At 40.4% G+C, this 11510-nt stretch overlaps 1 protein-coding gene across 1 annotated transcript in view; it reads left to right on the forward strand.

Moving 5' to 3' along the window:
- Window positions 1-3522: 3522 nt before the first annotated feature.
- Window positions 3523-11510, forward strand: part of wars2 (tryptophanyl tRNA synthetase 2, mitochondrial) — a 28464-nt gene continuing 20476 nt past the window's right edge. Inside the window, exon 1 of the mRNA XM_035677318.1 lies at window positions 3523-3631. Within this exon, the coding sequence (XP_035533211.1) occupies window positions 3527-3631 (105 nt within the window). The 5' untranslated portion in view covers window positions 3523-3526. The remainder of the gene's footprint in view (window positions 3632-11510) is intronic.

Here is an 11510-nt window from a genome sequence, read left to right on the forward strand (position 1 = left end):
CAAACATTGCTTTACACAAAATACTTTGTCCTGAATGTTTATTATGCTTGCTGAGGCTTCCCACTCTGAGAACAGCGGGCCGGTGAGGGAGTGACGCTGCAGGCTGTGTGCGGTCGGCCCGACAATTCAATCACTGACACATTCTCTGCACTGCACAGTGTCGGACTTTATTATGTTTCATCCCTCTGGCCAAATTCTATCCTTCCAGTGATCGACTCATCTGCCTATACATCTGGTTGATTGTCCGTCCATCCAGGCGTTTGCTCTTTTGTTTGCCTGTCTGTACTCCAGTCCATCTGATTTATCCATCATCCATTTGTCTGTCTTCAGCCAACACGTCTTCTGTTTGTCAAGGTGTCTGTCATTCTGCTAGCTGTCCATCCATCCGTCCACTTGGGTGGTGGACGTCCTGTGGACTCTGAATGCCTACAGTGTCAGAGGGGAGATCCTGTCTTTCAGCGTCAAGATCCAGAGTCCAGAAAACACACACTCACACATACAGCTTTGGCCTCTCACTCAGCAGCCCCCCACCCTCCCATCATGCCTTGCCTGGCTGTATTATGACAGGTGGAGTATCGGTCACCACCAGCATCTCTCTTTAGCAGAGGGCTGCCGCAGAGAGTTAGTATGTGTGAGAGAAAGCATCAGAATGTGTGTTTAGAAGTTAGACTAATGTGGTGTGTATATATTTACAGATTCTGTATATACAATGTATATATTCAGGCATCTGTGAATGTGTATGCTTACATGTATGAAATGTGTTACAGCAGGTTTAATTGAAGGAGGTAGAGATGTATGAAGGGGGCAAAAAGACTGAGGAGAAAGATAAGGAGATGAAGACTGAAGGTTGAGAAGAAGATAGAAATGGTGAGCACCAGAAGAATAAGAAGAGGAAGAAGAGGACAGCAGGAGGGGCAGAGGGCCTGTTGAGGATGTAAAAAGGAATCACCCTGATGGTGAAAGGAGAGCAAATTTGCAATGAAAGCACAAAGTCATCACTCATCACCTGGATGGCCTCTCACTCCTCTCTGGAGATCACACTGCTGAGTTTCTGTTTCTTCTTCTCTGCTCCAAACTGAGTGATGGGTTTTTAACACTTGAATTCCCAGTGAAACAAAGAAAGTATGGCACCACATTTACTTCCTAAAAACCATGTAAGCCTATCAGTATGCCAAATGTTGCATTATGCTGCAGAAGTTAGCATTACATATAAAATATGATTATGACTCAGAGGACTGGCCCACAGAGCGGAGCGACAGCATCCCATCCTCACTAACTTAGATGCTGCAGATTCAACCTCATTGATGATTGATTTTTACATTTTTTTAAATATTTATTCATATTCGTGTGTGTACATTTGAACATTTCTGACTTCGGTGCCCCAAGTGGAAGTATAAAAAGAGACACAATGCATCTGTGAGATGAAAGCAATGTATAGACTGCACTATTTTCCAATTGAGTTCTCTCATGATTCCATAAACAACCTCAGGGCCAGTTTTGAAGAATGACAGGAAACCAGGGGCCAGTTAATAAGCAAACATTCATAATATTTATCTGATAAAATGAATACATAAAAAACATTAGAATCGTTGGTGCAGCAGAATAAGATGACTTCATAGTCTCTGTTGTTGTGGTGCCGACAGGCGGGAACGCTGCACTGAAGCTAGTGTGTTTTGAGTTGTGTCGATGTTAGCAACCTTGCATACAGCAATTGGCATTTGGCAAATTGAACGCTGTGGTTTAGGACTAGTTACACGAGTGCAGTGTTTTCTACTCACGAGATCCATTTCAGTCGCTTAATGTACTGTGAAAATACATCTCTTCAACCTAGTTTGAAAAAGGTGACTAGATTGGATTTACTAATGCATTATTACATTTTGATGACCAGTGACTTTAAACTGCACTGTATGCTTAAATGTTTTATTATGGGTGATCTCTGTAGGAATTGAATTATTCTGACCGCACTCAACTCCAGCGCTACATAATACCCACATATAGACACACACACACACACACACACACACAGACACACTAAAAAAATAAATTCAAAGCAGGAAAATCTCACTCTTCTTGAATTTAAGGAAAGGTATTTCTCTCTCTTACACTATGTAGGGAAGAGGAGGAGGCAGACAAGAAAAGAAGAGAGGAGACGAGGAGGACCAACCTCTACTGGGTGGCCAGGAAACAGGAGCTGCACACTTACACACACACACACACACACACACAGAACAGCATACAAACCCATCTCCCACCAGTCAGTCCACCGACCAGATCTCCCATCACCCAGGCGTGAGAGAACATACCGGCTCAGGTCTCTAAATCTGACGCACCAAAGAGCTCAGCCTCACCGCCTCGGGAAATAATAATGAATATGGAATGATAGTCTGTATTTTGTGCTGCAAATGCAACCAGATGCAAAAGGTGGAGGGAAAAAAAATCAGGAGCAGATGTCGGTAACTTACAGAAACAAGAGGTCTCAGGGACTGTGGGCAGCCAGTGTGCCCTGCAAACATATTGTAACCCTACCCTGTGTGTAGTATAATCACTTATAGTATGTATATCGCCACTTTGTAATGAGGGAGGTATGGGATAGAGGAGTTCTGCAGCTGCTCCCTGGGAAAGTTCAGTTGTTAAGGAAACAGCCAGGCTAGACACAACAGCACCCAATTAACATAGAGACCTCAGACAATGAGGAAACCGCACATGTCTGACACATTTCTATAGCCTACTGTACATGTGCTGGTGGGAGAGTGTGTATTTGCATATGTTCCTCTTCCATAGGCTGCACGGAGCTCAGATATGCATTCAGAACAACGCAGGCAGCTGGTGTACGGTTCCACAAAGAGATTAGAAGGTCCCGTATAAGACCCAGTGGCTGTCTGAAAAAGATGTTATACATGAATTTAAGCAAGCGTCTGCAAGATCTTAGTTCTTCCCTTTAGTGTGATTATTCTGTCTCCAGTAGAAGAAGACTTAAGTTATTTGGAAAAAGGCACCACACCAGTGAAAAAGCAAATGATTTGGTATTCAAGACCCAACATTACTTTTATATCATGCAGTGATCCTGAGTATGTCTGATACTGATCCAGTGAAACTCTCACACATACACAAAAGTAAAATCTGTACGTTGGAATAGAGAAGAGATTCTGAAATACATAAAATGTTGGGAAAAGGACATTTTGAAACAAAGAAAATAAACATTTTGATTACACAGTGTTTTGAGATAGAACCATAAAATTACATTTCATAATAATAAGCTACGGTTTAAAAAATGTATTGTAATGTATTGAAATATTACACAGTTCAGTATTTCATGTGTTTCCTGTATTTGTTTGTTTATTTCATAGTCTCATTTAATTATATAAAACGTAAGTAATCCTGTTATGACTTTAGCATTTATTATTCGCACTAGATATCTAAATAAGCTCTGCGCTTTACTTTCACTGTGCTGAATTATGGACTGAAACGCGGCTTTCTCAATTTTTTGTCCTTTCAAAGCCACCGTAGCGCGACGTCACAATCCAAGATGGCGCTCCCCGTGCGGACTAACTTCAGACAGCTCCTCGGATTGATTCACAAGTTTAATTCTCCTAAAAGGTTCCTCTGCGCTGGAGCCGGGACGGAGAGCAAGGTACAGGCTAGAGGAGGCTTCAGTGTGGCTGACACACAGACTGAAAGCCTCCCGGGGTTGTGTCCCCGGTTCACCCCGGTTCACCCGCTGGAGCACAGCAGCATTCAGCTTCATATGTTCAGAGTTTGTGTTTCTCTAAGTGGTCACTGGGTTTGATTGAAACTGCTGTTGGAGGTCGTCTGCTTCTTTCTCCGTCTGTTAACGAACAAACAGTGAGTAGTGAGTGGAGAGGAGCTGTCAGCTGTCTCAGTACACATGGCTAATGCTGGCTGACTTACAGGCAGGCACAGATATAGGCAGACTTAAAGTCTATTGTAGTTATTGTTGGTACACACAATGTAAAGGCTTTTAGCAGTGTGATATGGGAGGTTTTTTAATGCTCCTTAGATACTGACTGTATCATATCCACAGTGCTGGTTGCTTCAGAACACACACAGCAGTCTTTGAGTGGGGTCATATCCTCAACCTGAGGCTGTTATATTATTATTTCATTCACCATATATTCTAAAGCTAGGCCCATAAACTGTCTGGGCCAATATATCAGCCAGTAGTGGTTTGTTGCGTATGTGTATATGTCGGTCAAAGAAATTGGCATTTACAATACAGCATCTGCAGTTTTTAAAGTAAAATGTGAGACAAACAGCATTATAATGAAGTGCTGCAGAGAGGCCCTGGCCTACAGTTCTTGTTCTCCAGATGTGAGAAAAGATGTTTGTTTGGTACAGACCCCAACAGATGTCAACATGATTTTAATAGTTTTTCAGTGAAAATTAAATTTGTGATACAAAAATGATCATTCCCACGCAAAATCGTTAATCATATTGCAATTTCTGTCAAACAAAATAACAATATGATGGCTTTACCAAATTGTACAGCCTTCATTTAAATCCAAAGATACCAGGCGTATTTCCATATTCTGTTATATGTATAAAAAATGGTTTTGTTGAATTGTTTTACATTCCTCAAACTAAAATAATTGCAGAATCAATCCAAAGCCTTTAAGCGGCCCCTTAGGGCAATAACATGCAGAAGTCACATGCTTGTAAACATTCTCGTAAAGGGATGGTCTGATACTGTGCTCATGTACTCGTAATTGTAATCATAAAACTACTCCAATACTGCACTCTGGTGCCACTTAACCGCTTCACATAACCTCTCGTTAGTTGAGCAGGTCGGCAGAGGAGAAGCAATGTCAGCAGATATTTCAAACAACGTTTACAACATTAGCAACATTTAATTTGTTAAAGTCAGAAAGTGAGGAAAATCTGATAAAAATAAAACATGTTTTTCAATTAAATTTTAGAATTAATGGTATCAATAATTAATTAATGGTACTAATGGTATCAGTATGTTAGAAAGCTCTCTCTGTGTTATAAAGTGATTTGCTATACCTCCAGTGTGTTTCACTATGGAGGACAATGGGGGAGAGCATTGTTTCAGGTAAGGCATGTCCTTAAAGTAAATGCTTTACATTTAGAAACCCCCAGGTGATTGGTAGGAACTGAGATCTCCGATTGTCTGGTATTGTGAGACTAAAATATATTAATATAAATATATTAGGGCTGAACAAAAAATTTAAATATTACTGAAATTGCCAATGGCCAAGTGTCATAACCAAACTGCAGAAGTTGACTCTGTAGCGCTGCAGAGAGGCCCTGGCCTACAGTTCTTGTTCTCCAGATGTAAGAAAACATCTGTTTGTTTGGTACAGACCACATTTTTTTTTTTTTTTTTTGTGAAAATGAAAATTGTGATACAAAAATGATAATTCCCACTAATTGTGAATCATATCACAATCATAATATCTTCCAAAATCACTGCATTATATATATATTTTCTACCATTTTGTGCAAGTTAATGTAATTATTATGGAAATCACAAAATAGCCAAGTGCAATATTCAGATTGCAGGGAAAATGCCTAAAAGCAGCATTACAATGAAGCACTGAAGAGTGGCATATTTACAGTATGTATATTTTATAATATATACTGTATATACAACTGGCTGACAAAATCAGTCAATCAGCCAACTGCTGTTAATGTGTAAAAACTTTTTGGTCAGTCAATGCGTTACAGCTGTCCTGTGGAGTTAGAGATGAATGTTTCGACCTGCAAGCTCTTCATCGGACAAATGTGGTGTTTGCTTATTAAAGAACTTTAGAGATTGAAAACTTGGGACCTTGGAAACTTTTTTTTCTTTTTTTTTTTTTCTTTCTGTAAGAAATAAAGCAGCAGCAGCAGCAACTCGGTGCAAGAATTCAGTCATCCAAAGTTTCTCCTGGACGGGGAGCCCAAGAGCAGCACTTCTTATATGTGCATAAATATGCAGTGGAAGGTAGTATTTTTCGAGTTAGTCCATTTCTTTCAAGTGTAACAGTCTTGTGGATTTGTAGCAGGAAGTTTTGGTATTTAGAGCAGCTGCATTTAGTTTGACAGCAGAAAGTCTTAAAGCCTCCACAGCAACTGTCAGCTTTCGTGTCAGTTGCTCACAATCAAAGAGTGAAGGTTTTTTTTTTTCCTAGAGTACAGATGAAGGCAGACATGGTTATGCCCAATCCCTGGGGAAAAGGCATTCTGGGAAATGGAGGAAATAATGAACTGAAGTTGAAGTAAACAGTTGTTTTAAATTAAATGTAATTGATTATACATTGATTATATTGGACTTTAGGTGGATTACGTTTTACAAAGCCACAAAATGACATGTTCATTCATTATGATGGGTTTTATGGTTCCTTCATGGATCACACCTTTTGGATGACTCTATTTCGAGAATTTTCTTCTCAGACACATCACATTATTAATTCATTTTTGACTGTAGCAGTTTTTATTTGTGACTAAAAGCTTGAGTTAATTCGGTTTCCTTTCCTGTCTGGCATGTGACATCATATCCTCAGTAGCACTCCTTGAGTGTACCTTTTTATTTCAGTGGGTTCAAGAAACACGCTTACTATAACTCAGCGTAGGGTTTTCTATCATTGCACCGCTGCCTTGGAGAAGCAAATGGGGTGTTAAGGAAAACAATGAGTCCCACGGCACGCGTAAGAATAACCAGTGCGTTTCAGTACAACAACGATGCTAATTGTTGAGCTGTTCTTGCATTACGGTGCAGTTGAAAACCTCAGCCATCTGCCCAAAGCCCTGATGCTGGTTGATGTACGAGCTGTAATACAGTACGCACGTTCACCGCTGTCCCGTCTGTATTTTGTTAAGGCAAAGTCTCTGGAGAGGCTGGAGAGGTGTGCGACGAGAGGGGAGGAAGGGTTGGAAGTGGGGTGGAAGTGGGGTGGAAGTGGGGTGGGGGGGGGGACTCAAAAAGCATCACAGCAGTGCTTCATTACCAGCAATAACATCAGAAATGAAGTGTTGGTTTTCATTTGTTTTAATTTTCTCCAACTGTGGAAGGCTGAGTCCAAACACCAGCACACTCACAATGCCCTGAGGTGTGATGTGCGTCAAACAAGACGCTTTTTGGAGGTTTTTCTGCGCTGGAAAATGTGTTTAAAAAGTCACTGAACCTCAATGGGCTGACACAAAGATGAAGTGCGACCTTTGTCAGATGCTTTGAATTTTGAGAGGAATGTTTGTGAGACAGCTGTGACTTGCTTTCTAAAATCTTGTCACTTGGAGTTAAAATTTGCTGTTAATGTCTGCTGATAATATCAGTGAGATAATCTGTAGTCATTAGACAGCAGTTTGTTTTGCATATAGGTTTATAGTGTCTTATTCTATTGTCAGGAGTACATACCGTGTTTACTATAGGGTTTCTTGGTTCACCAAAACATTTTACAATATACAAAGGAATCAGAAGGTAAACCATTTTTATTGTTCAAACTGAAAAATTGAACTTAAAAAGAATAAAAGATATGCCAACAACCCTTATTCTGCTTCCTATTTGAAGCAGGTTATCTCAAATACAATGTTGTATGCCATGGTGTTCAGTCCTGTTAATTGTGGCTTATTAATTGTTGTAACTTTATAAGTTATAACTGTTAGTAAGAAGAGTCAATAGGGATCCCCTCTCAATACGCCCTATACAGCTTGCCCCGAAACTAGCTCTTCATGGTAAAAACATGTACAGCAGTTATTTCAGTAGGTATGGTGGTATACAGTATATTTGTATCACAGGAAATTGTTGCCCAGCACTAGAAAGAGACTTCATAGGTAGATGGATTGGGATGGGATCGCCCAGTTATTGTCAAAAAAGAGTTTTCCAAATTGATATTTTACATATCAAGTTTAGATGTCCAGTGTGTACCATTTAGGAGGATCTATTGGCAGAAATGGAATATATTATTCATAGGTATATTTTCATTAGTGTATAATCCCCTGGGTCCACCGTTTTAAACAGCCATATTCCTACAGTAGTTCCGCAGCAGGTATAGTTTCTCCTTTGCACCTGGAAAAGGAGACAGGCGGGGTGTCGCAGTGTGCAACTTAACCGTTAGATGCCATTAAATCCTACACAGTGGACCTTTAATTGTGATGGGCAGTACTACTCAGCCTCTCTTCCATGATTCTGGAGTTTGTCTGAGAAAGTTACCCCAGTGATGTCATCAGGGTTATCATAGCTTGGGCTTGGAGCTGAAATATTTTTATAGAAAAGCCTGTGTAAAAAAACAGTATTTTGAAAGACATTAGTATTAATGAGACAGGTAAGGTATATTGAATCCATTATTTTTTTTAACTTGAATGTTTGAGGCACTGCATGAATTCATTTAATGTGAATAGTGAATTTAACTGTTGTAATGTTAGTTTAGAATTGAAAGTTGTGTGTTCTCTACAACCCTACTACATTACACTAACCCCGAGCCTCACGTCAGCTGTAAATACAGGGCTCCCCATCCAGCCATCCCTCGCCTGTGGTCTTGTTATTGACTGATATCAGTCATGTCAGCCCCAGGCTTCAGGAAAGAGGAAGTGACTTCTAATTTGCCTCTCTGTTCTCCTCTGCTTCAAATTCACTTACTCGGGTGTCAGCTAAAACCATTAGAGCGGCTCCCGCACCACATGGGAGAGGACTGCGAGAGCAAGGAAACATGGCCTCCCCTTTGAGGATGTTCATTAACTGCCCTATTTATTTTCAACTGTCAAAAAAGCCCGCTAATTCTCAGCAGTCCCCTCTGTGTAATTAGGTCTGTCGTAGTCATTCTCCAGCCAGGGCCCTCACTCAGACGCTTTGCACATTACCCATTTCTTAAAACTATCCCATATGTCAACATATTCCCTTTTTTAAATTCAAATCTAGCTAAGTCGAATTACAGAATCAGGCTGTAGCTGCGCGCCCGCAGTGGTGCCAGGGGAACCGTACTAGTTTTCCTGTGTTTTCGTCCGTGCCTGATCGAGCTCCTTTTGCTGAGCGTCTGACATTTTTAATTAAAACGTACCAAGTATTTTGTTTCGTCTCTTTGAGCTGCACCGAGTCAACAGACGCTGCCTTTGCAGAGGGAAATTACAGAGAGGCTGCTGGTGGAGGTTTGCTGTGAGTGTTACCATAATTACATATTGATAAATTTATGAAGTGTGTGCCGGTTATTTTTTGCTCTGTTGTGACTTTTATGGTTTTTTTTAGGGTATTATTAGCTCTCCTGTCAGTCATTTGTTTCCGGCAAGTAAAATAAAATTGAACATGCCCATTGTCAACACAGAAGGAGGAAGTGGTATAATGAAACTATTTGAAACAATTTGGAAGGACCTACTGAATGGAAACGAGTAGCTCTGGCATGAATGTGTTTATATAACAGTGAAAAAAGTTACCTATGAATTGGTCTTGGCTTTTCCAACTGCACACAGCTGCTTTCTATGTGATCATGGGCATATTGTAGGCCAACTGGGTTGGTTGTAACAGGCCTTAACTTACAGTACATAACATTTTTGTCAGTGTTACTGGTTTAAAAGTCCTCTTTGGTCCTAAGTTAATGAAATTTCTCTTTCTCAGGCCTGATTTGTAATTTGTTGATTTTATGACAGTCAGTAGCTATCATAGCATGAGACACAGCCTTGTCATTTATTTCACTGAGACTACTTGTTGGCAAAGCGGGATCCCAATGCAAAAACAACACTGGGTCGTCTGCAAAAAAAGTGATCAAGCTCCAGTTTTGCCTCAAGTCTGTGCCATCCAGCAATGCCCCGTGTTGGCCAGTCAAATACATACATCCACATTTGCTGTAGTTTAGTTGTAGTTTAATAAAGCTACGATGGAATTCTAGTGTTTACTTGTCAAAATGGAGAAAATAATTATTTCTTCCATGGTAACTTTCCAGAGTTGCAAAATCCTGTAACTACTGGGCATTGTTTACTGTGTATTACTCAAACTGGACCTCCTGGATTGTATTTCATGAAGCAACAGGAGCCCAGAGCAATCTTTGGTCTGAATGCCCATTTAAAGAGATTTTGATACCGTACCATGAGTGAGTATTTTTCAGACATCGGTTTCCTGTTAAAAATAAATAAGATTTAAAGTTCATTCTTGAAAAAACAAAACAATCTCAAGGTCCATTCAGTATTTTCAATCATATCACATGATCTTCCTCAGCAGATAAAGATTTTACCTGTGCTCATGGAACTGTAAATGTTAAAATATCTGCACCTCAACTTTAACTTGCCTTTTTAGTAAGGCTGCAACTAATGATCATTTTCATTATCGATTAATCTGTCAATCATTTTCTTGTCAATCGATTAGTTCTTTGGTACATATTATGTCAGAAAATTATGAAAAGCGTAGATCACCGTATCCCAAAACCCGAGGTGACAACAACCCAGAGATATTCAGATTATTGCATCATAGAGGACAAACCCCTCCCGAATATATTCACATCAGAGAGGCTGAAATCTGAGAATTTGGAAATGTTCTCTCAAAAAATGACACAAAACAATTGATAATCAAAATAGATGATGATTAATTTAATGGTTGACAGAAAATCAATTCATTAACTAATCGTTGCAGCTTTACTTTAAGCCAACTCATTTCTAAATCAGTTTTATTATGGGCTTTTACATTGTGTAAAGTTTGTACTTCTTTGAGTTGAACATTCTTACTTTTTGCTAGTAATTACATCAGCAGGTAATATGATACCATAGTTGATACAATATCAGTTGTCAGCTTTGTCACTTCCCATAAACTAGAAAAGTCATTAAACGTTTAGTTTCTAATGACCCAGATTACAGCTTCCTGTCTTGAGTAGGCACTGCTCCTCTTGGTTATCTCCCCCCAGGCAGTATTGAAGTCTGGTTCCTTCAGAAGCTGCAGCCTGTTAGGGCTGGAGGCTGGGGCTGCCTCCCCTGCCTGGTTATTTTTGGAGCACCGACGGGCCCTGTCTGCGGGGAGTGCTGTTTTTGAAGGGCCTCCAGTACCATTAATCAGCCGAGGGACCCCACGGCGTGAGCGGGCCCCGAGCCCTGGCCCGCCACACTGCAGCGTTCTGTTCCTGTACCCCCGCTCTCCGCACAGTGTGAAACTCAGAGGAACCTCATCAATCTCACCTGTCCCACACGTCAACCGCAGATTTAATCAAACGCTCCTTTTGGGCCTTCTCCTCCGCTCTCCCTCCAACACACTCACTGGGAGGAAAAAAGAAAAAAACTGCCAAAGTCTTGACTAGCCTATAGTCACACTTTTATTCTTCTTTTCTTTTCTTTTTTTCTTTTTTTTTACTACATTGCCTCCTCCATGATTTTCTTCTTTCTTCCTCCTGCTTTATCCACTACTCTATTTTTTAATTTTGTAGCCTGTGTGTGTTAATATGCATTCATGTGTGTGCATGTTTTCTCTGTGGTCGTGTGCACTTTGTTTCAAGCTGTGGTGTGTTCCCACATTGGCTAAACACACACATATGCACACATGCTTTTAGGGATAAAGGGGTGGGGGGGTGGGGGTAATACAG

The sequence above is a fragment of the Morone saxatilis genome, unplaced genomic scaffold, assembly GCF_004916995.1.
Source record: "Morone saxatilis isolate NCDOM2014 unplaced genomic scaffold, NCSU_SB_2.0 Contig5, whole genome shotgun sequence".
NCBI classification, from domain to species: domain Eukaryota; kingdom Metazoa; phylum Chordata; class Actinopteri; family Moronidae; genus Morone; species Morone saxatilis.